The sequence below is a fragment of the Phyllostomus discolor genome, chromosome 7, assembly GCF_004126475.2.
Source record: "Phyllostomus discolor isolate MPI-MPIP mPhyDis1 chromosome 7, mPhyDis1.pri.v3, whole genome shotgun sequence".
Taxonomy (NCBI): Eukaryota; Metazoa; Chordata; class Mammalia; order Chiroptera; family Phyllostomidae; genus Phyllostomus; species Phyllostomus discolor.
The window spans coordinates 29,743,791-29,767,134 of NC_040909.2; the positions used below are offsets into that span (position 1 = coordinate 29,743,791).

The following is a 23,344-nucleotide window of genomic DNA, read 5'->3' on the forward strand; positions in this document are numbered from 1 at the left end:
TTCTGAGAATCCTAAAGCCTTCTAGAAATTTTTGACCAAAACTTATTTTAAAATGGTTGAAGGAACTGGGGTGTTAAACCTAGGAAAGAGAGTTCAAATTGAAAATCTGATTGACAGGAAAATTAGGTATGATTTGGGTGAAGCTGAAAGGCAGAACTTGGGCCAGAGGGTGAAATTTCTGGGGAAGTATATATTGGCTTCGTTCTAAAGAACAGTGCCCAATATCTGGAGTACTGGGAAAGGAATAAAATTACTGTTTGGAAAAGTTAGTTCCCTTGTACCACTAATGAACCAATAACTAGCCAACTTTGCCCACAGAACTATAAAGGTTCAAGCTACATGTTATGGGAACTATAGACTGGCAACGTAAAAGCTTCTTTCAGCTCTTAATTAGATAAGATCTGTTTGGCTTACTTGAGGCCCATTACATAGCCAAGCCACTGGGGGAAAATTGCTTTGCAGAAGAGTATGGCCTTGTGATGGTGGCCAGTATTTTTATAGTATCTCCTGTTGATGCTGTTATACATGACTAATCGACACAAGCTAGTTCAGAGTATTCAAGTCTAAAATTACCTTTTAGACAATGACTGACGAGTGTCTTAGCTCTTATTACTTTGAAGTTTATTTCAGATGTCTGAATAGTTACCTAATAATAAATAAAATGTGGGGCCCTTATTTTTTAACACTTATTTTTTATTTTAAAGTAAAATAAAAGTCTTTAAGGGACCAATTCTCTTATTTACTGCCACGTCATGGAACCAAGTACAGGGCTGTGTGCTCATTTATAGTACTGGGTCCGTCCATGGAGATGCTAAAAACAGTGTCTGAGCCAACACATTAGTTTTACTTTTTAAAGTTGCCATATGAAAAAAAAAATCATGTTATAAAAAGTTGTTTCAAAGAGAAAAGGTATATTCATAAGGACTAGAAAGTTGAAGAATAATGTAACATTTTTATTTGCAGGAGTTAAAGTAACATAAGAGTGTGTTTTCATGTAAGTTAGTATGTTTATTCAGTCTATTAAAAAATAGGAACATCACCTGTCAAATCCAAAACTTGGGTGTTTCCTCAGCTTCTGCTTCAGTGGGCTTTCTGTGGTTTCAGATGATCTTTCTTATCTTCATCAGCTCTATTACTAACACCACGTTTTTTATTTGTTTTTACTGTTTATCACCAGTTGCTATGGGATCAAAAAAAAAAAAGCAACCTATAGATAAAGCAGTTGCCTCAAAGTTTTTTTATTTATTTGAATAGCATTAGTTTCATGATTCTAAGTAACATAGTTGATGGATAATATAAACCATATTTCTTAATAAGCTGTTGCTTTAGAATAAATAAATCTGTAACTGTGCAAACTTAAGGAGTGGATGAAATGCCTACCCTTTCTCTAGGCGTTTACTGATGTGTGTAACTTTAGTTCCTGAATAAAAGGAAAACAAACGCGATAAGTAAAGTCAGTAGTGAATCTTAATTTCTTTTTTTTTTTAAAGATTTATTTATTTATTTTTAGAGAGGGAAGGGAGGGGGAGAGAGAGAGAGAGGGAGAGAAACATCAATGTGCGGTTGCTGGGGGTTATGGCCTGCAACCCAGGAATGTACCCTGGCTGGGAATCGAACCTGGGACACTTTGGTTCCCAGCCTGCGCTCAATCCACTGAGCTACACCAGCCAGGGCGAATCTTAATTTCTTAGTTGAGCGAAAAGTTGTTTGCTTTCACATTTGTGTTCTGTATGTGGCATCTTCTGTCATATATTTCCCATCTTTTGTTTACATTAGTCTTTATTCCTTTTGTAACAATTTTACATACCTGTATTTTTGTAGTAAGAACTTTTAGTATGATAATTTTAAAGAATTAATCAACAAATTCATCTTAAGCCCAGAAAACAGCAAATTACTCTACTTTATAAGTGGCATTTTCTCTTCGTAGACAGTGAATACATGAAAGAAAATGTATTTTCTTTCATAAAAATACAGATTTACCTTTTCCTGATGTTACAGTGGTTATGAATAAAAAATTGGTGTGAAATTGGTTGCTGTTTGACTTATGTTTTAAAAGCAAGAGTAAAGCAATGGGTCATAGACTTGAATGCGTATTGACATTGTTGGATGGATTGGTCTGTTTAGCTATTTAACAAACATTGTTTTTGAATGGCTCTGTTCAGTGCTGGGTATTTTGCTAGAAGTTAGAGTTTTAAAGGTAATGAAGACATGCACTTCCATGAATTTACGGAATCTTTGTCTGTTCTTTATGACTTAGAACAACAATTTTCAACTGGTGTGCTGCAAGCATTTTTAAAACACGTAGTATCTGACTGTGTAGTCAGGGGCCCTGACCTCTTTTTCCTTATACTGTCAAATTAAAAAATGACAGCGGCCAACACAATAGTTGTCTGGTGTGAATGCTGTCTTGAACCATAATATACAGCTCATGGATGCCTTCCTGGACCGTAGATGTAGGACACGCCCATCATCTCTGAAAGTTCTTTTGCACAGTATTAATCTAGATGACAGAGTTCCATGAGAAACATGTTTAGAAGGGCCTCAGTGGTGTGGAGGGTAATCAAGAATTGCAAAGGGTATTTTCTTAATTGAGCTCCTCTAAGACTTTGAATGTGGCAGCATCAGTCGATATTTGGAACATTGCAGGTATTTAATTTTTATACTTTTGCTTCCAGAGTAAAATATACCTTCTGTAGTTTCATTTCAGGATTATAAAAATTGGCGTGTTTGACTCTCAAGATGATTTTGAAAGTTAGAATTTGTGATTTCACATTCTAAATGTTAGAAATGTCTGTCTAACATTTGATTTCATTGTGCTTTCTTTAAGGCAAATGCCAATTTAACAAGATCTTATCTTTTTATTTTTCTTTGCTTCCATTAATTGGTTAAGCCCCTGAAGTTTTGAGACTTTTGAGCTGTTTGGGTGAATCCTCATCTCCTTCATCAGCCCCTCACCCCTCACCCTGCTAAGCGGCAAGTGAATGTGTTTATGGTAGAAGGAAGCTCTCATCCTTGAGTTTCCCACTCAACTTCAGATACGTGAGGTTAGGGGGCAAAATACTGGTAATATAGCCATACTTTTCATGTGAATATGTATAAAGATTAATGAAAATCTGCCATTTTCCTCCAAATGGAAATAATTTTTGTCATTTTTATTATGTAATATACTGATTAGAAAAACTGGACATAAGCAAAATTAAAATGTGGGAAATTCCTCTTGATCTTAATGGTAATAATACTCCTAGTGTGTTACCCTTGAGTCTGGCAATGGCCATTGGTTTAAGGTAACAGATGCCTTTTTTACTGTGTTAGTAGTTAATGCAGAAAAGCATGATCTCCATAGATACCAGAAAGGCATTTGACTCCATTTAACATCCATTTAAAAATCTCTTACAAAAATGTAAATATTCCACTAAATATGATCAATTTTATTAATAGGTTTTTCTAATATTGAACTTTCTTTTTCTTAAAATGAACCTTCTTTGGTCATGTTGTATTACTATTTTAATGGGCTACTTGATACTTACTGCCAGTATTAATTTAAAAAATAGATTGGTGGTGTTTTCTTCTTTTTTGTGTTGTTAACCAGATTTCAGTATCACTAACAACCCGTAGTCTGTCTTCTGGAACAATTTAAGAAGCATGGGATTTAACCTGGTCCTTTAAGGTTTTATCTTTTGTTTGAGCTTTTAGGATATAATTCCCTGCAGCTTTCCTAAATTCTTCTGTATTGGGGTTGATATTCTTAGTTTTCAAATCATCAGCAAAGATTTATACACATTTATTTTTTGTGTCTGTGGTTGTAAATTCTTTTATTCTTAATTTTGTTTTTTATTTCATTAGACTAATTAAGGTTTTACCTATTTTATTATTTCCAAGGAACAAATTCTTCAGTTGTAAATAGGTTTTCTAATTCAGTTTCACTTTTATCATTATGCATGCCTCTCTTCTAAAGGATCACTGATGCCCAAATGGTTTTTCTTCTTTATATGTCTTTTACTTAAGTGAAGGAAGTAAAGTGAGAAGTGAAAATTGCTTGTCTGTGGTGTATGCTTCTTACGTCTATAAAATTGCAACACTTAAATGTTATAGGTAGTTGCTTCAACAGAAATGAATAAGATTGCAGAATATCGCTGTGACTGACCAGTTGTAGGTCATAGCTTTTCCTTCCTTTGTGTCATGGTTTCGTTAAAAGAATTTTTTGAAAGAATTAAAAGTGTTCAGCGTCTTTTGTATTTTAATAAAATTTTTCCAATTAGAATCTTTTGGCATTTGCTCGTGTATACTAGCAACACGGGACTGCTTGCTTAGGGCATACCTTTCTCCTCAAGAACCTTAGCAGTTTGCAGTAAAATGAGTGGTGGGTGGGTTTTAATACCAGCAACATTTTAGAATGTTAGAAAATGTGATAATACAAAACCAAGCTGTATTTAGTCACAGTTAATCAACTAACACTTCTGTTTGTTTATTGAAGTGTTCCTTTTGTGTTGATATCACATATATTTTGTTATAAAGTGTTTCTGTTACTTAAGACTAAATTTAAGTATTTGTTTTTCCTTGCAGGTATAAGCGTGTCTTTTCTGTTGGAACCCATGCAATTACTACATACAATCCCAATACTTTAGAAGTAACAAATCAGGTAATCATGTTAGAAGCTGGTAGGTGTGAACTCCATTTGAATTTTAAAAGCCAGGATATGACCCAAAACTCCCTGGCCTGAAAACCAGGTCAAAACTTTAGGTTAGGAATGTCAAATGTGAAAAAGATTGATATATAATGCTCAGTGCTCGGGACCAAAAATAAATAAATAAAAGGGAGGTCAAGAAGAGAATGTGCTTATTTCTAGGCTCTAAGTGGTATAATTTTTTGATATGTTACTATAGATTATAGCCGTCTTGCTCATGTAAAATTGGTAAGTTAGTTTTTTATAATTTTAAAGGCTATATTGTTAGTGTAATACATAAATCACAGGTGCAGTGATTGGAAAATATTTATCATGGAACTAGGATTGCTGATTATAAAGACTAACCTGAAAATGATAATTAAACATATTGACATATATTCTAGCTCATTGTAATTCTAAGGTAGGCATGTTTTACAGATTCCTTCTGTCGTTGTTTTAAACAGATTTGCAGGTAATGGTAAAATTTTATTCCCCAGTTTGTTTTACTTCTGTGTATTTATTTTAGTTGCTTTGGATTAATATCATTAATCATTAAAATTGGAATACAGACAGGATTTTTAATTATTGTCTCTGATGACTGAAAATCTTTTAAAAATTTTTTTGTGTTATAGAATTACTATAGGACTTAACTTCTTCTAGACCTCAGTATTATTTTGTACAACTTTTATCATTTAATCAGTGATTGTGAAATTAAAGTAATGAAAATAATTGTTGCATGTCACTATATTGTAGCACCAGTTAAAGTCATTCCTTTTTTTGTTAGTGGCCTTATGGAGACATTTGTAGCATCAGCCCTGTTGGGAAAGGACAAGGAACAGAGTTCAGCCTCACATTTCGTAAAGGCAGTGGCAGAAAGTCGGAAACTTTAAAATTTTCTACAGAGCACAGAACAGAACTTCTTACAGAAGCATTGGTAAGAGCAGTTCCATGTTAGTAAACTGAATTTCTCCTCCTTTAAGCATGAAAGTCGCATTAAAGTGAGATATTAATGTTCTGAGCCTCTGTTCCCACTGTGCTTATTTTCTCTTACTGATCTTGAACACAACACTGGAACTTCCACTTTTCTTTAGATGAAAGACGGGAAAGTCCTATATAATTACAGTTTTAGTCTTTTTAAGTGTATATACAGAACAAAGTAGTTACATGTTTGATTACTGCATCTTTTTGCCAGTCAAGTTCTACACACTTTCTATTAAATACCCTTTTTTAATAGCACGGTTACCAAGTTAGGGCTTTACTTGTCCTGGATAATAGAAAGGACTGATCCGTGATTCTTTCCTACTAGTCTCTTGTTTTTAACTGTCGTTATATTTTCTCTTTCAGAGATTTAGGACTGAATTTTCAGAAGGGAAAATCACAGGAAGGGTAACTATTTAACATTTATTATTATCTATTTTTAGTTGTTCAAATGTTGGGATGATTATAAAAATCATTCCATGATCTGTGTGTTCATTTTCTGGCAAAGCTAAAGGGAAAAAAGGAAACACAATTTTAACATCTCCTATTACTGCGATAGAGAGAGGTAAATGTAGTTTAACAGGAAACTGAAATATGAGGAATTAGATTTGTGACTGTTAATGCTGGTAGTTGGGGAAAGTCTGTAGGCAGAGAACTATGGAGCATGAAAGACAACGCTGTCTTTATTCAGTATTGTAAAGAGCAGCAGTGACACCGCACTGCAGATTATGACTGCTGGGACGTGCAGTAGTTTTGTGATGTAGAAGTTTCCAGTTTCAGAAGTATGAAAGTTGTAAGGCTTGGGTATATCAGGAGTGTCTCATCATACATTCTTGTTCTGGATCTGTCTGGGAATGTAGCTTTGGGTGGTGCACCCACAGCTTTAGGGAAGTCATGGTTATTTTATCCAAATCTTCTTAACTTTTTCCCAGGCCTTCTCTAGTCCTGCTATGGCAGCATTTAAACTAAATCGGAGACCTCTGGGGTGGGGAAATGGGAGTTCATACTCTTCTTCACTCCCTTGAAATACCTGATTGTTTCCATTAGAAGGTGTGCTTTTTTAATTGTGGGGGGGTGGGGGTAGGAGAGGGCAGAATAATGCCTAAACTCATAGCAGTGTCCAGAACTCTGGCTTCTGGCAAAAGATAGGGACTGAATTCTGATATGCTGGCAGTACCCCCCCCCCCCCGCTTTTTTAAAGCCCTCATCATCTGATGGTTTAGCATCCCAGAAGCCTAACTGATTTTAACTCAAGCAGTTGGCTGGTTGCCCAGGAACCATTTAACGTAGTTTAATGGCAGTTGGCAAACTGCTTGTTTTTTGTTCCTGTGAAACACCAGTGTCTATAAATCATAATTCAATATTCTTATTTTAATTATTTTGTGTTAGCAGGTGAGTTGTCTGTATGTCTCATCTGTAAATATGCTTCCAAAAGCACACCTACAGATTTTGTTTGTAAGCTTCCCTTTGTATCAGTTAACTTCAGCAACTTAATACTTTTTAAAGCCTTGTGGGGGAAAGGAAATCTCTAGAAGATGGCCTGAGGGGCAGCCCATCTGATAGGCACCTCCTCCTCCCTGCAGCCACTGTGTTGGCTGAACAGCACTGTTGCATAAATTGACTTCGGCCTTCAGGCCTTCAAAATTGCCCCTAGGGTCTTTAAGTCGCTTTTTGGCCTTCCCAGTCCTGAGGGATACTGATGTGTTTCCATGAGGCACATCTCATTATGACAGTTATCTGCTGGAGGGATGGAGAATATCCTGGAGAGTGGGTTAGGAGCGTGCAAATAAACATAGACCGGAAGAGTGCCACCTTTTTGGTGATTACCCTTCCACCTCGCTCCTGGAGCTGTATGGCTCTGCCCTATCCCTTAGCTCAGAATTAAGGCTCTAAATATAGTTTTGGGTTAATGCAGGCCCTTTTGTCTCTCTGCAGAATTCCTTTTATGGAATTGTAATGTGTATGATGTCACTAATCAATAATGCTGAGGGAACTTAGTGTGATATGATCCTGTGAGCCTCATTGCTGGGTTTAGTGTTGGGATGCCAGGGAGGTGTTTATTATTTAATGTGTTACTCTCTTTTCCAAATACCTACAAGAGAATTTCTCTTATTTCATTATTAGAAATAGTTATACTCTTGAGTCATGTAGCTGACCATATTGATGGATAGGAAACTGAACTTTTTGGGTGGGCAAGGGGATAGTCATTTTCCATCTGACCTTTTATTATCCTTATATTCTCTTTGCCTCATTTTGCCTGTATTTTAAATTATTTTTTTCTGTATCATAATTTTGGTTAGCAGCCTCAACTAAACCTTTTCTTTCTTCTAAGAATTTAAACTGGGTAGTCAATGTATATTGATCATTCTAATCATTTTTGATACTAGGTACTTCAATTTACAAAAGAAGGTTGTGGTCTAAATGGAATTTTACTTGCTAACGAGATCAAACTTCTAAAGATAGCTTTGGTGTGATTAGAAAAGCTTCAGACTAAGGCTTTGGCTTCTTTGTGTGTATAGAGAGAAAATCTATATGAATACACTGAAGTAGCTCAGGTGCTTTGAATTCTAGCCCTGGCTGGAAAGCTCAGTTGATTAGAGCTTCATCCCAACAGGCCAAGGTGGAAGTAGAGTAAATTAAATACTGTCACTGCTGCAGAATGTGGTTTAGCTCTTTTGCATGTCTAACTTAATTAAAAGAATCCATCAACAAAAGTTGAAATTTTTTCCCAATAAAACTTTTCCAGAATGACATTTCTATTTAAATTTTCCTTTATTTTCTTTTTATAGATTTGCATTAAGAGTGACTTAAAATTATTTTATAAAATATTATAACTGAAAACTTAATTTAAAAAGGACATGTTGTCTTCACTTAGAGTGAACATTCTTAATTAAACAAACACAAACCTCCAAATAGCTAAAATTAATGTTTTTAACAATTGGGATGATAGCTATAAATACTTATAGTATTGCTTAGACTTTTGGTTGTTTCAGTAATGACTAGTACATTAAATGTAACTTTATTTTATGGTAAGCATATATATGAACCTAAAATTAATATTATTTTTCTCTAGAGATATAACTGTTATAAGCATCACTGGAGTGATACAAGAAAACCTGTCATTTTGGAAGTAACTCCTGGAGGCTTTGACCAAATTAATCCTGCAACTAACAGAGTCCTCTGTTCCTATGATTATAGAAATATTGAAGGATTTGTAGATCTCTCTGATTATCAGGGAGGGTTTTGTATACTTTATGGAGGATTTAGTAGATTGGTAAGTTGTGTTTTTAAAAATCATTTAAAAACAAGTATGTCCATTTGAAGGAAAATGGTTTCTCCATTTTATTTTGAAATTTCATGTGAGTCCTTTGGAGGAAGTATGGTATTAAGAGTTTAGAGTTTGGTATCAAAAAGCTTGAATCTCAATTTGTAGCTCTCTAAAATGAGAATAATATATGTCATAAGTTTTTTTTTTTTTGAGGATGAGGTGAGATAATTTATTTAAGATACTTACTAGCAATGTGTGGTTTTGTATTCAATAAATGGTAGGTTAGAATTGTTATTTTTATTAGTACTAATGTCTACTGTCCAGTTTCTAAGCTTTCTTTGAAAAGTAATTTAAAATCTCTTGTTTTCATAGTCCTTTTTCCTTTGCCCAGCTGTTTGTAATCTGGAATCTGAATATGCATTGGGACTCAGATTTGGAATTTTTGCATATTTTATCTTAAAATTTTGAATTACATGTAAATTGTGGAGTACAACAGAAGCCATTTAAGATGCTTAGTCCCTGTTTGTTTATCAGTACTAGAAGCTGAGCTATAGATGATGACCATCTTTTTTTTTCTTTAATAAGAAATATCATGGCTTCCTTAACGAAACCCCACATCTCAAAGATGAGCAGTAGAGAGAGAGCTACCTTAATGGCCTGTGAACATGACTCCAAGATTTAGTGTTCCGTACATACGTTATGCTTCCCTGGCTAGTGGAGTCCAGGCCTGCCCTGGACTTTCAGATACATAAGAAGCTAGACTCGCAGGGGTGTCCAGCCTTTTGGCATCTCAGGGCCACACATTAAATACACAAACATTAATGAAAACTGATGAATGACAAAAAGGTTGTAAGTAAATATACAATTTTGTGTTGGCTGCATTCATAGCTGTCCTGGGCTGCGGGTTGGACACCCCTGGTAGAGGGTAGCAAAGAGGGTAGCAAGAATGAAGGGGAGGGGCAAACAATCTGATTTACAAAATGTTAGCTCTTCAGAGCTGTAGATCTTTTTCCATCCTAGGTAACCCTCTTTATTCAGGTGATGAGTACCATCCTAGGGTCCCTCATCAAGGAACATACATGTAGGCATTTTGTTACTTCTGAATCTACGCCCAAGAAATGAAATTAGTTCTTTCTCCCACCCTGCAACAGCCTAACACCTGCTGTGGTGGTGCTGTCTAAAGGGTTGTCTCTTCCCTGGGCGGTGGAAGTTTGTAATGATTAGCATCGAACACTGTGGTGGAAAATGTACCCAATTACAGGAATATGGCCTTGCAGACCTTAACTGGGTAACTGTATTGCAGTAATTTGACCAAGCCTTACAATTCATACGGTAAACATTAAGGATGAGAATTGTCATAGTCCTCAGTTGCCTACATTTTTTATTGCCTAGTGACATCAAGCAGTTGCAATTTTAATCATCCACTTTCTAAGCATACTCTGCCTTTTAAAATACAGTAGCTAAAATGAGTCAATTCACTACAGTTATAATAGCATGGCAGATTCATTCAACAAATCTTTATCTGGTACTTCTGCATCCATAGTGACTGAGATAAACTGTTGGGATTAAAATCAGTTTTTAAAACATAATCTGATCTGGCATTTTCTGCAAGGGAGATACTGACATTCTGGGCTTTGTTTTCTTGTGTGGGACTTTACCCCCTTTACAGGACTTTTTGCATTTCTGCCCTTCAGGCACCAAATGCAAGTAGTAATACCTTATTCTTGACCTTTGCAAATACACTCCTGGAGGTTGGTTTGTAATATCTATAGGCCAATGACTTGTAAACATTTACACATTCTTCAAGCTAATCTTTGAAGAAAGCCCACTATATGAAAACATTAAATCAGAGCTACCTTAGTTGAAACTGAAACTCTGTCCACATAGTTACGCACCAACTCCACTTGACTTTGCTGAGGCTTTTTCATGGTAATGAAAACCACCATTTCCATTCAGTGAGTTAATTTCAAGGCTCTGTATACCAGACTTTGTGATTTTAATTGAGTAATAATGTTTAATCCGCCACACAGTATTTATTTACGTCTGATAAGATCTACTACCTGGTTTTCTTATAAAATTGTCACTTTATTCTTTTTCCTGTGAGTTGATTCAGTATGGTTACATTTTAGTTACTTCAACCCTGACTTTTTAAATTTCAAAATTTGTGCAGCATTTATTTGCATCAGAGCAAAGAGAAGAAATTATCAAGAGTGCAATAGATCATGCTGGCAACTTCATAGGTATTTCATTGCGAATCAGAAAAGAACCTTTAGAATTTGAGCAATATTTGAATCTCCGCTTTGGAAAATACAGTACTGATGAATCCATCACATCTTTGGCGGAGTTTGTAGTCCAAAAAATATCACCTAGACATTCGGTAAGACCTGTGTGTTACAAATAAAAATTTGTTTATCTGGTTTTAACATTTTTTAAATAACTATTTTCTGTGTCAATTTTGTTTGAAGGAACCTGTAAAAAGAGTGCTAGCGCTTACAGAAACATGTTTAGTAGAACGTGATCCAGCCACCTATAATATTGCAACATTGAAGCCTTTAGGAGAAGTAAGTTTCATCAATGTTAGCTTAAAAGATTTTTTCCCGTTGATTAATTAAAATGGGTTTCTTTCTATTTTAACATTTTCTCATGCTTAAAGAATAGGAAACAGGATGAATCTGTTATTTACTTCTTCACATTATTTATTGATCTTTAGAACAAGGAATATTTCAGAATATATTTTCAAAGTATACAGTGAATGGAACTTTTTATTCAATAATTCTATGAAAATTTGAACGAGACTTAAGCAGCTCTTGAATTCTGATATTGTAAGCAAGTTATGTTTTTAAATACTGATATTTGTAAAAATGATGTGTAGCTTTCCTAACAAAATACCATAAAATTAAACACCTTTTTATTGAATTTGGTTTTGCTTTTATTAGGTATTTGCATTGGTTTGTGACTCAGAAAATCCACAACTTTTTACCATCGAATTTATTAAAGGGCAAATACGGAAATATTCTTCAACAGAGAGGTATTTTTTTATTTTAATTCATCAAGTTTTTGAAATTCTAGTATGTGCACAGCAAAGTGCTCCATCAAAGAGGAAAACCAAAGATTTGTAGTGTAGAACTTTATGTAATTTAGGAAAAGACATTATTTTGTTGTAAATTTAAAATGACTTTAAATCATTTAATTTTCAAATTCCTAAAGAGAAAAAAATGGTGACTTGATTTTAAATGAAATGAAAATAAAGTGTATTTCTGAAATTTAAGCTTTTAAAGTATATGCATATTGTTTGGATGGCAGCAGCAAGTTACTTTAATGTGAATACTTGAAGTTGGCTTTTTCTAGGTCAGTATTGCTGGGCTAGTTCCTAATTCTCTAGTAGAATAGGCTTACATGTTTTTATATGACGGTGACTTGGTTGTTGATGTGAAAACCTGGGAGTTTTCCTGATGATGCTGTAGCTCCTGAACTCCTCCTGTGAGGCAGACACTTGTATCAAGCTGCTCTCCTGTGAATGACTGGGTCTCCTTTCCACGGAGCCATTGTCGTGGGACTGGCAGTGTTGGCGTTCCAGGCAGTTCTGTCATGCTGTTGAGGCAGTTTTGATACATTTGGCTGCTGTGTGTATGTAATACAGCCTTATTGAAGTATTTTCACTTCCTATACTATGACCAGTTTCTTACTTTAGGAAGCGTTTATGGTCAATAAAAATGGCATGTTAAGCAAAAGGTTTCATTTTTTTCTGTCCTAAATTCAAGGAAGAGAATTTCTGAAAAAAACAGCTCAGATGTTCTAATTAGAGTAAGAATCTCAACACTTACCGATTGTCATGTACATCATGTAGCTTTATGTACATTATGTTGTTCAATTTTGATAGTAGCCCTCAGAAGAAGGAGCCATTATTCACCCTACAGCTTACACGCAGAAACTAAAGCAATTTCTTCGTGACTTTGGGTTAGGAAAAGAATCTTAGATATAATACCAAAAGCACAGTTCATAAAAGAAAAAAGTTGATTAATTAGACTTTGTCAGAATTTAGAACTGCCTATTAAGAAAATGAAAAGGCAAGCCACAGACAGGAAGAAAATATTTTAAAACCATAAAGTTGATAAAGGCCTTGATATAAAGAACTCTTAATAACTCAGCATTAAATAAATTTAGAAAACAAATAATAAATGGCAAAAGATTCAGGTAGACACCTCACCAGACAAGATATATGAATGATAAATAAACACATGAAAAGATTATGTTTATTCGGGGCCCTGGCTGGGTAGCTCAGTTGGTTAGAGTGTCATCCTGATAGTCCAAGGTTGTGGCTTCTTGGGCACATACAGGAAGCAACCAATGAATGCATGAAGAAGTGGAACAACAAGTCTATGTGTCTGTCTGCCTGTCTCTCTCTTTTGCCCCTCTCCCTCCCTCCTTCCTTTCCTCTCTTTAAAAATCAGTAAATAAAAAAAAAAGAGGCCAGTATTGGAACTCCAGACTCTCTCCTAAGGCCTCTGTGTTTCCCCTTATACCCACAGTCCCCTGAGCAGTTCTCATAGGCTACCTTCTGAGTCAAAATTCCCCTTAATTCTCCAGTGTAAAACCTTTTTATTTTTAACCTTGCTTAGAGATTCCTTATTAGCAAGTTTGCTGGATGGAGTAAGAGCCTCTGGTAACAGAGATGTTTGTGTAAAAATGACACCAACCCATAAAGGTCAGCGGTGGGGCTTACTCAGCATGCCTGTGGATGAGGAGGTAGAGAGCCTTCATCTCAGATTCCTGGCTACACCTCCAAGTGAGTATTGATTTGTATATGAATGTGTCTCCACCCATTTACTTAATAATCCTTTAAGAACTAGGAATGCAAAACTCTAAATTCTGTTGAATCTTTTCATCTCCTTGCAGATGGCAACTTTGCAGATGCTGTATTCAGGTTCAATGCTAATATCTCATATAGTGGAGTTCTGCATGCAGTAACACAGGATGTAAGATAAATTGTATCATAACTTATTCATTGTCATTAACTTTTAGTATGGAAACTTTTTTGAAATAATCTTCTTCACCCAGGGTCTCTTCTCAGAAAACAAAGAAAAACTGATCAATAATGCCATAACAGCATTATTGTCCCAGGAGGGAGATGTCGCATCGAACGCAGAACTGGAAAGCCAGTTCCAGGCTGTACGGAGGCTTGTGGCTTCCAAAGCTGGTTTTCTGGCCTTTACTCAGCTTCCAAAGTAAGTTGTCTTCTGAAACATAGCTTTTAGAGAATTTTAACGAACAATCAACAATTTATCTTTTTATAGCTGATTAAACCTGACGCCTTTTATGTGGTGATATGCTAGTTTTTACTCATGAGAAGTGAAAGAAGAAGGTGAATGAAACTTGAGGGAGACATTGGTATCATACTCACCAGTAATATTACTGACTCTTGTTGCAGTGAATTTGAGTGGGAAATTAGATGCCTTTTCATTTTAATTAACCTAAAAAAAAAATCTTCCCCCTCAAAGAAAAAAATTATTCTAGAAACTGTTGTGTTCCAAAGATGGGATTCCAAAATATGCCATTGCTATAGCAATGCAATGGAAACTTAATGACTTACTATTTTATGTTTTAATAGTAAGATAATAGAATAATGCTCTGATGTCGTTATCGTATGCTCATTTGTTGTTGTTGTTGTTGAACAAGGTTTCGGGAACGGCTGGGAGTGAAGGTGGTGAAGGCCCTCAAGAGGAGCCACAACGGAGTGACCCACGCCGCTGTGGACATGCTCTGCGCCCTCATGTGTGTAAGTGGCGCCGCTCTCACGTTGACCGGCAGTGTGAATTTCCACAGGCCCAGCATGTAATTTTACCAGTGGAATTCAGCGTTTCTGTATGTCCTAAATTGCTCCTGTAGCCATTTATTTATGCAAACAAACATTTGTTTAGCACATCCTATAACGTAGGCACTGCGCTGCGTACTGGAACTATAAAGATGTTGAGACAGTGTTCCTTCCTTCCTTGAAATTGCTGGCAGTCTAGTCAGGAAGGCATATGTGTACAATGTAAAGTAGGTAGGGGCCATGGAATCCCTAAAGTTTGGTTTTGTGGTGAGGGGAAGGTAAATGATTCTTGGAGAGTTTTTCAGCAAGATGTTGAACTTGACATGTTGAAGGACAGGCAAGTGTTTTCCAGCTGCGAGGCTTCCTGGGAGAGGGTTGGCATTACAAAGGTGTGTTTGGGAGGCACCAGATAACTAAGTAGGGCTGAAGCAGAAGGTATGTACTGGGGGTGCGTGGGATTAAGAGCTGCGGGCAGAGATGCGTGCAGAGACGGTCATAAAAGCCTTTGTATCAGACGGGGTAGCTAGATTTGTATCCTTTAGTAAGGAACAACTGCAAGATTTTCAGCACAGGAGCAGTGATCTGTCAGGTTTGAATTTCAGAACATTCTTGGGTTGTATGCGGAGAATCGATTACAGGTCAAGTCAGAGGCAGGCAGACCAGATGATCATGTAAGGGTGCCGAGGCAGGATGGGGGCTGGAAGATGGAGATTGAACTTGGTGACAGCTTGTGTGGGGGAGAAGCAGTTGTTTGGTATCTTTGAAATTTCTGACTCACTTCAGTTTTATATATAACACATAGTGCTTTTTTCTTATATAAAGTGTTTTAGGCAATCTTAGTGGTATAGAGTAAAAGTAAGTAATCGTGTACATGACCTTGCATTTATTCCCAGAAGTGAATTTTATTATCTTGACTACAAATAATTTGATTAAAAGAATTAGTGGGATGCTAGAACATAAAATATAGTAGTCTGAAACAAACACATTGAGCCCTTGTTGCATATTGAAACCTCGTTGCGGTTTTGGCTGTGTCGTTTTTACATGAATTTTCTCATTTAAGCTTCATAATAGTCCTATGAAACAAGTACCACTATTATTCCCACTTTGTAGCTGAGGAAAAGGAGACTGAGAGTTAAAGTAACTTAACCCTTGCCTAAGGTCAGCTGGAGGCAGTAGCAGAAGGAGGATTTTACCTGTACTCCTTATTAGCTTTCTGGAATCCTTTTATACTCTCAGTTATCCGGCAGCCAAGAGAAAATCACCTTGAGACAAAGAAGTATTTGCTGTGAATTTTACTGTTTGCTTTCCAATGCTAAGTTTTATTTCAGATTTAAATTATAAAATTGGGAGAGTGGGAATGGGCTACTTGCCTCGTAAGGAGATTGGTGACTTCTGAGGGGCACCCCGTACAGTAGTACTATCTGTAGTAACCTGTTGGGAGGGCACATTGTAAAGTGTTAGCAGATCTGAGGGAAATCAGCACTGCCGCCTCCTGGTGTTACCAGTTTTTTCTGTGTTAATGAATACTCTTTATAAATGTCTTTCGTGTGATGTCAGCAACTTGGGTGTGCTCATGGATTACCCCTGTTTTTAATCAATAGCCCATGCACGATGACTACGACTTAAGACAAGAACAGCTAAACAAAGCTTCTCTTCTCTCTTCAAAGAAGTTTCTGGAAAACTTACTGGAGAAATTTAATTCTCATGTGGTAAGTTATAGTTAAGTTTGCCTTCATGAAAGCTACCACACGTTATTGAAAAGTATTCTGGGCCTGTGACGTGAACAGTTTGTTCATTCGTCTTCATTGTAGCCCCTGACTTAGATTAGTATTTAGTCCCAGTTCAGCTTGGTCACTGGGAACACTAATAATAATTATTGTTTGGGGACTGTATACATTCATCTGGGGGGCGGTTTACAAAACCTTTAGATATAATGGTATTCCAGATTTTTTTGTCTTCCTTTGAAGTGTCATTGTAAAATAAGGTGTCCTAAAACAAAATTAAGCTTAATCTTTATTATCCAGCCATTGGTTAGTGGTTTTGGAAACGGGCAGTCTATAACTTTATAGAAGGAACATTAACAAATTGCCAGAGTTTTTCAAGTGTTGTCAAAGATTGGTTTTAATACAAACACGTGTTAACGTTAGTTATACATGTTTGAGGAGTCTTCCTTATTCTCTGGAAATTTGACAGCAGTTTATTTCCTTTTGCGATATGGTAAGCAGTGGATTTGTTACATTAGTAAAATGAGGAGCACTTCAAACTTTGAACAACTTGTTGAGTAATCAACTGTTTACTTCTAATGTATAACGTTAACAGAAACAAACCGGTTAATGCTATGTTTTGAATGAAGTTCTCTGTCCTAAGTCAAGGCAATATGCTACTTTGTTTCAGGATCACGGGACTGGTGCCCTGGTTATCAGCTCACTCTTGGACTTCCTCACGTTTGCCCTCTGTGCCCCATATAGTGAGACCACGGAAGGGCAGCAGTTTGATATGCTCTTAGAAATGGTAGCATCCAATGGGAGAACCCTCTTTAAACTTTTTCAGGTGAGAGCTTGTGTTTTTCTAATCAGATGCAGTTAATCCAAGAGAACCTCCTTTGGGGGCCAGTTTGTTTTTAAAATAATACATTTGTGCTTTTGTGGTAATGCTGATAAATATAACCTAATAAATACACTATCACATTAGGACATTTAATTCCACAGAATTCTTCGTCTTTCATGCAGAGCTCTGTTGATGGCTTTTGATCACTGTTTTAACTTCATTGCCCATCTTTTCCATCTTAAAAGTGGTGAAAAATTCTTTTTTTTTTTTTTGTGGTAGGCCCAAAGGTCTCTTTATAGACTCTCAAATAATAACATGAGCTTTAGCAAGGCTGCTCATAAACCATTGAAAACATCTGTTAACTTCATATGATACTGTAGTGTTCATTATGTATATGTGTGTGTATGTGTGTGATGTTTTATTTTATATTAATTTATACTATAAATAATTCTGTTTTAATATTATTTGACATTCAAAGAAGTATAATTATTCAAATAAATATAGTATATATTGTTCATCAAATAAGTGTCAGCTATTTCCTATGAATGTAAGGTCTTTTTGCTTTAGTATCTATGAGGCTCTAGATTGTAAGAATACCTTCACTAATTTTATGTATCCTTTATTAATTTTACAGCTTATACTCTTATAAAATTATATGTCCTCCTCAAGAGCAAAAAGTAAATGTAGGGATGGGCAAAAGTAGGTTTATAATTGTATGTATGTGAAAGAGTTTTTTTTCTTTTAAATTTTTTATTTATTGATTTGAGAGAGAGAGCGGTTTGTTGTTCCACTTATTTATGCATTCATTGGTTGCTTCTTATATGTGCCATGACCGGGGATCGAACCTGCAAGCTTGTTGTCGTCAGGATGATGCTCTAACCAACCGAGCCACTCGGCTAGGGCCAGAGTTTATTCTTGTTTTATTTGTTAATTAGTGTATCATGTATTTGTAGTATAACTGTAAACCTCCTTTTGCCTACCCCTGTATGTTGGAATAAAATTATTTCATTTTGTGATATGTTTTTTCCCCATATTATAAGCATCCTTCCATGGCAATTATAAAGGGAGCTGGATTGGTAATGAAGGCAATAATAGAGGTAAGAGAACAGTTTTGAAATTTTAAACTTACTTGAATGTTGATAGGCTATTTTAATTAAAAATGACAAAATTGCCTTTAATTTTTTTATTGGAAACATGCAACTTTTTGTGTAAGGAAAATCATTTTAAGTCTTTATTCAGAAATTAGTTTGAAATAATTTCAGGAACAATTCCCAATAATAAATTCAGTGTTTCTAGTTCTTAAGTGGGTTTACAACAAATAAAGGAGGTTTTTTTTTTAAGATCATTTTGTTCCTACATTATTTCTTTGTTTTGTTTTAAAAGAATTAAGTTAGAATTCTTTCTTGCTCCTTTTTTGGGAGAATTGGTGGTGATGGTTTTGAAATCTTTAGGTACTGAGATTACACAGAAATCTGTTAATGGAGTTAGTTTACAGCAAAGTGGCATATAAGAATGGTACCTGAAATGAGTTCCTCATGCTAACGTGCATTTGTAATTGACCTCTGAGAGATCAGGACATGGTCTTGTCAGCACAGGATATTATTTCTCCAGTGTAGTCACTTTAATCTCTATGTTTGTTAGAAGTTGAGATTGTGATTATGAATGTCAGCTTGCGTACTGGGTGTTTACAATAGCATCAGTCCAAATGACTTTTGAATTCGTGTATTCTTTTGTTGTCGTATAGTAATTTGGATTAAATGTAAGGGTGTTTTGCCCTTTTATCAAAAAACTCAGCTGTTGTTTCTCATAAATATAACTTGTAGCTAAGTAATGAGCTTAGAAATAGCACACTTAAGTAACTGTTAAAAATTATATATAGATATTAAACTGGTGGAACATTGAAGTTTATTTTCATTTTTATTGTGTGTATACAACTAAAGGCTAATTTCCCCTCTCTAGCTAATGGATTCTGTGCTCATTTTAGCTTCCAAAGTAAGTGCCACATCTCATTTATGGAGCTCACAGTGGCTTAGGAGAGTTGGGGTCACAAGACCAGACACAAGTGTATTCTTGACCCGGCTCCACCATGGTGTTGCCATTTGTGCAGAAATATTTACTGAGTGCCAGGTATAATAAAAAATGCTGACTTTTGGCTTCAGCACAGGCACACATTACAGATTTATAACCAGTAACAAAAGCTAATGTCTGTTTAAGGAAGACTACATTAAAATCCTGACAAATATTTTAAAGTATTTTGTTCTGATCGTAAAGGCTGTGCGTGATTTTTGAAGAAACATTAGGATGTTCAGAAAAAAATACAAGGAACAAATAAAAATAAATCACCTGTATTTTTAACATCCAGAGATAACTGCTATTAGCGTTTTGGTGCATTTCCTCTCCGACTGTATGCTGTTCTAAATGATACATGTACATATACATGCTATGTATGTATTTGCATATATGCTACACTTTTATTTGTCCAAGTGATCATATATACATATATTCATAAGGCATGTATACTTGTACACATACTACATATTGAATTGTACTATACACTTATACACTAGTACTTTTTTCAGTAACATTGTATTTTTACTTTTTGACAGGTTGTCTTAAATATCCCACTGCTTGCTTAACTTAAAGTTCTGTGACTACCTTTGATTTGTAGTCCTGTCTATCCTGTCTCCAAAGTGAGCCCATAAAAGTCTAGTCAAGTCAGAATGAAAAGAACTGCCCCCACATCACATCATTCTTTAAAAAATAAAGAATCGTATTTATCAGGAAATTGAATATATTGTTAATAACAAAAACAAGCCCGGTTTGCAGATACCTTTGGTAGAAATTGCTGATTTCTCTGTTACCTCTTTGTTGGCTGTTATGTGTTCAGGGAATGAACTTAATATTAACTTAAGCAAAGCATAATTCATACGATAAATTTGCCTGGAAACATTTAAACCTCATTCCAAAGGCAAATAATACATTTTTAAAATTTTTTCATTTATTGATTTGAGAGAGAGGCATGGAAGGAAAGAGCAAAACATTGATTTTTTTAAATTATGCATTTATTGATTGACTGTTGTACGTGCCCTGTCCGGGTCAAACTCCAAACCTTGGTGTATTGGGATGGCACTCTAACCAACTGAACTACCTGGCTGGAACCTTTAAAAATTACTTGTAGTACTACTCACCTGTGTTATTTTTGGGTAATTGAAGTTGCAGTTTATACTTCTATTGAATGCTGAATAATCATTTTATCTAGAGCTGTCAAATTAGTTTTGAAAAATTAGGATAGCTTTCTTCAGATTGCTGCTTTAGGGATCATTTTACCCTTTTTCCAAAGGAAGGTGACAAAGAAATTGCTACAAAAATGCAGGACCTTGCCCTGAGTGAAGGTGCCTTACCTCGACACTTGCACACTGCGATGTTTACAATAAGCTCAGATCAAAGGATGCTTACAAATAGGTAGGTTAAATTTAATTTGGTATAAATTAACTTGCTGTTTAGAGAATGGATTCAGATATAGTTCATAACACAAATGGAATAAGTGTTTGGATTACACAGTGTTTTCTTTTAATTCACTTCATTCTCCTTTTCCTTTTCCTATAGAAGGATTGTGCCCACATGATCTTTGTTTCTGCTCCTGGGTAACTGGGGAGGAAATAAAGAAATACATGTGCTTTTCCCCCCTATCCTATTATGAGGTTTCACACCTCTGGTCATGGGACTAGAATCTGGAAAAGAGTACCTAGGCACTTATGGAATGGGAACCACTTGCCCAGGCTTTTTATCCTCATACGTCCTTCTGGCCACCCTGCACGCAGGTGACCCCCTATGAAAACCTCACATCAGGTTTTAGAACTCTTTGGTCAGTTAGGTACTCTAAGGATAAAGAAAACCTTAGTATTTAATCAGCCTAATGTAGGCCTGCTCTAAATCTCTTGTAAAAATTTTCCCTTTGGCAAATTGTTTTTTTAAAATAATTATTTAAATATAAGGAAACACATAAATCTGTTTGTTTTTCTCATAAATCCATATGAATTCTAGCCCTTTAAAACTTTACAATTCCCAACATGTGACCCTTTCAGATAAACTTAGCAGGCCATGTTATAACTCATAGAATTTTTAAAAAGTATAAATATTTTAATTATGCTCTTTTTGACTTTTCACATAATAAAAAAAATTGCTGGCTTATGTTCACTTTATGATGCTGTAAATGTCCTTTATCACCTATGTTCAGTTACTGAATGTCTTACTATGCTGCCTTGCTGATAGTTTACTGCTGCTGATACTATTATGAGAAACTCTCTGCATCTTGTATATGTTAGTCACAAAAGTGCTCCTCTGTGTTTCCTGAGAGGACACAGAGATACAAAGGAAGGTGATTTCCTTGGTGTGTTGTCCTGTTGGCAATGCTGGACGCTGTCTTTCATTACAGTCGACTTATTGACTCCTCACTCCATTCAGCTCCCGTGCCAGGTGTTTGCTTGTTGTGTTCCTCTTTACTGTAGTTGCTCAGCTACGTTTCCTACTGTGATCAGTCACAATATTGAAAAGCTGTCAAACTGTAATAAAAACACCCCTTTTCTTTTTGCATTGCTTTATTTTTTTACAAATTGCTACTACAAAATGTTATCCTGAATGAAAGCCTTTTTAGGAATCATTAATATGATCCCTACCAAATACCAGTGAAAGAAATTACAAGGATAATTGTAATTATTTCATTGTATTAGCTTTCAAATAGACACCGGAATGAACAGTTTAATGTTTATTTTTTTGGTGATAGAAGAAAGTATAATTTTGGTTTTCCTACTAAACATTTTTTCTTCTGGGAATGTAACATGTTTAAATACATATGACTGTAGGCGATTATTTGTCTATTACCCTCACAGGCTTTATGCCCATTCTTGTAGCAAATGGCACGTGGATCCCTACCGAAGCACGGAGGGTCAGCAGTGAACAAAATATGTTCCCAGCTCGTGCAGAGCTTCCCGCTTAGGAGACGAAAGTCATCCTGAGGATTGGGACAAATAAGTCATAGATTTAACGTGGATCTAGATTTTCATTTCAAACCAAAATATGCTTTTAGCTCAACAGTGGGATAAGTAGAATAATTTGCTCTACGATCTTTATTTTAAGTCTTTGTCTAAATTCCAAAAATGAAATATCCTGTCTCGGACCTTGCCAGAAATTTTATTAGAACATGGTTGTAGAGCTTTGTTCATGGTCAGGGTTACAGAGAATAACAGAACACTGGGATCCTGATGTCAGGACATGTTATACAAAGTAATTGTATCATCAAGTCTAGTATTTCTTTTAGATCACTGTTTCAAGCCTCTTACAAATCAATTGTGTCAAATCTGTGTTTTTTCCACTCTTTAGGGTAAGAACCTTCTAATTCATGTTCAGGTCCTTTGAAAACTATTGAGTTTATCAGGGAAGCATTTTAATTTGGAGTGAATTCTAAAATGTTAGTAATATTTGCATTCCTAATTTCATATACCTCCAAATTAAAATATTAATTATAATACTTAATATCAGAATGATCTTTTAATTTAGTCGTGTATCTTATGTGATATTTTGTTTTTAAAAATTCCTTTCTGTTCTAGCTGAGATAAAGCAGCAAACCTTTCTCAACGTCTGCTTTTTTCAGACAGCTAAGTAGACATTTAGTGGGACTCTGGACAGCTGATAATGCAACTGCAGCAAACTTGTTGAAGCGCATTTTGGTAAGTCAGTTGAATAACTCAAAAGATTTGTACGAGTCTTGCCCAACAAAATTTTATTGATGTTATTTATACTGTTAAAAGGGTTTTTTAAGGTCTTTTTAATTTAAAAGATACTTATCATAGGAGTTGTCTTGTAATAAATGCTGCCCTCTATAACTAAATCATTGTATTCATTTGGGCTTTGAAGACTAAATACTCTTCTGTGCAGTAGTTTTGGAAATGGATTATGTCCTGTTTTTGTTTGTTGTCTGCAGCCGCCAGGCTTGCTGGCATACTTGGACAGCTCAGATTCAGTTCCTGAGAAGGATGCCGATCGGATGCATGTTAGAGATAATGTGAAAATAGCAATG

General features: G+C 35.5%; 1 protein-coding gene across 3 annotated transcripts in view; it reads left to right on the forward strand.

Annotated features, from left to right (window-relative positions):
• DNAJC13 (DnaJ heat shock protein family (Hsp40) member C13) overlaps positions 1–23,344 on the forward strand; it is a 109,646-nt gene that overhangs the window by 22,664 nt on the left and 63,638 nt on the right. For all 3 annotated transcript variants that reach the window (XR_004904219.1, XM_028519013.2, XM_028519016.2), the window contains exons 3-19: positions 4,564–4,639; positions 5,448–5,597; positions 6,008–6,049; positions 8,715–8,915; positions 11,080–11,286; positions 11,375–11,470; positions 11,846–11,937; positions 13,529–13,695; positions 13,806–13,885; positions 13,968–14,134; positions 14,586–14,685; positions 16,323–16,430; positions 17,116–17,271; positions 18,309–18,365; positions 20,609–20,730; positions 22,919–22,994; positions 23,249–23,344. Coding sequence is in view for 2 of the 3 variants with exons in the window: in XM_028519013.2 (XP_028374814.1) it covers positions 4,564–4,639; positions 5,448–5,597; positions 6,008–6,049; positions 8,715–8,915; positions 11,080–11,286; positions 11,375–11,470; positions 11,846–11,937; positions 13,529–13,695; positions 13,806–13,885; positions 13,968–14,134; positions 14,586–14,685; positions 16,323–16,430; positions 17,116–17,271; positions 18,309–18,365; positions 20,609–20,730; positions 22,919–22,994; positions 23,249–23,344 (1,993 nt within the window). In the remaining variant the exon portion in view is untranslated. The remainder of the gene's footprint in view (positions 1–4,563; positions 4,640–5,447; positions 5,598–6,007; positions 6,050–8,714; positions 8,916–11,079; positions 11,287–11,374; positions 11,471–11,845; positions 11,938–13,528; positions 13,696–13,805; positions 13,886–13,967; positions 14,135–14,585; positions 14,686–16,322; positions 16,431–17,115; positions 17,272–18,308; positions 18,366–20,608; positions 20,731–22,918; positions 22,995–23,248) is intronic.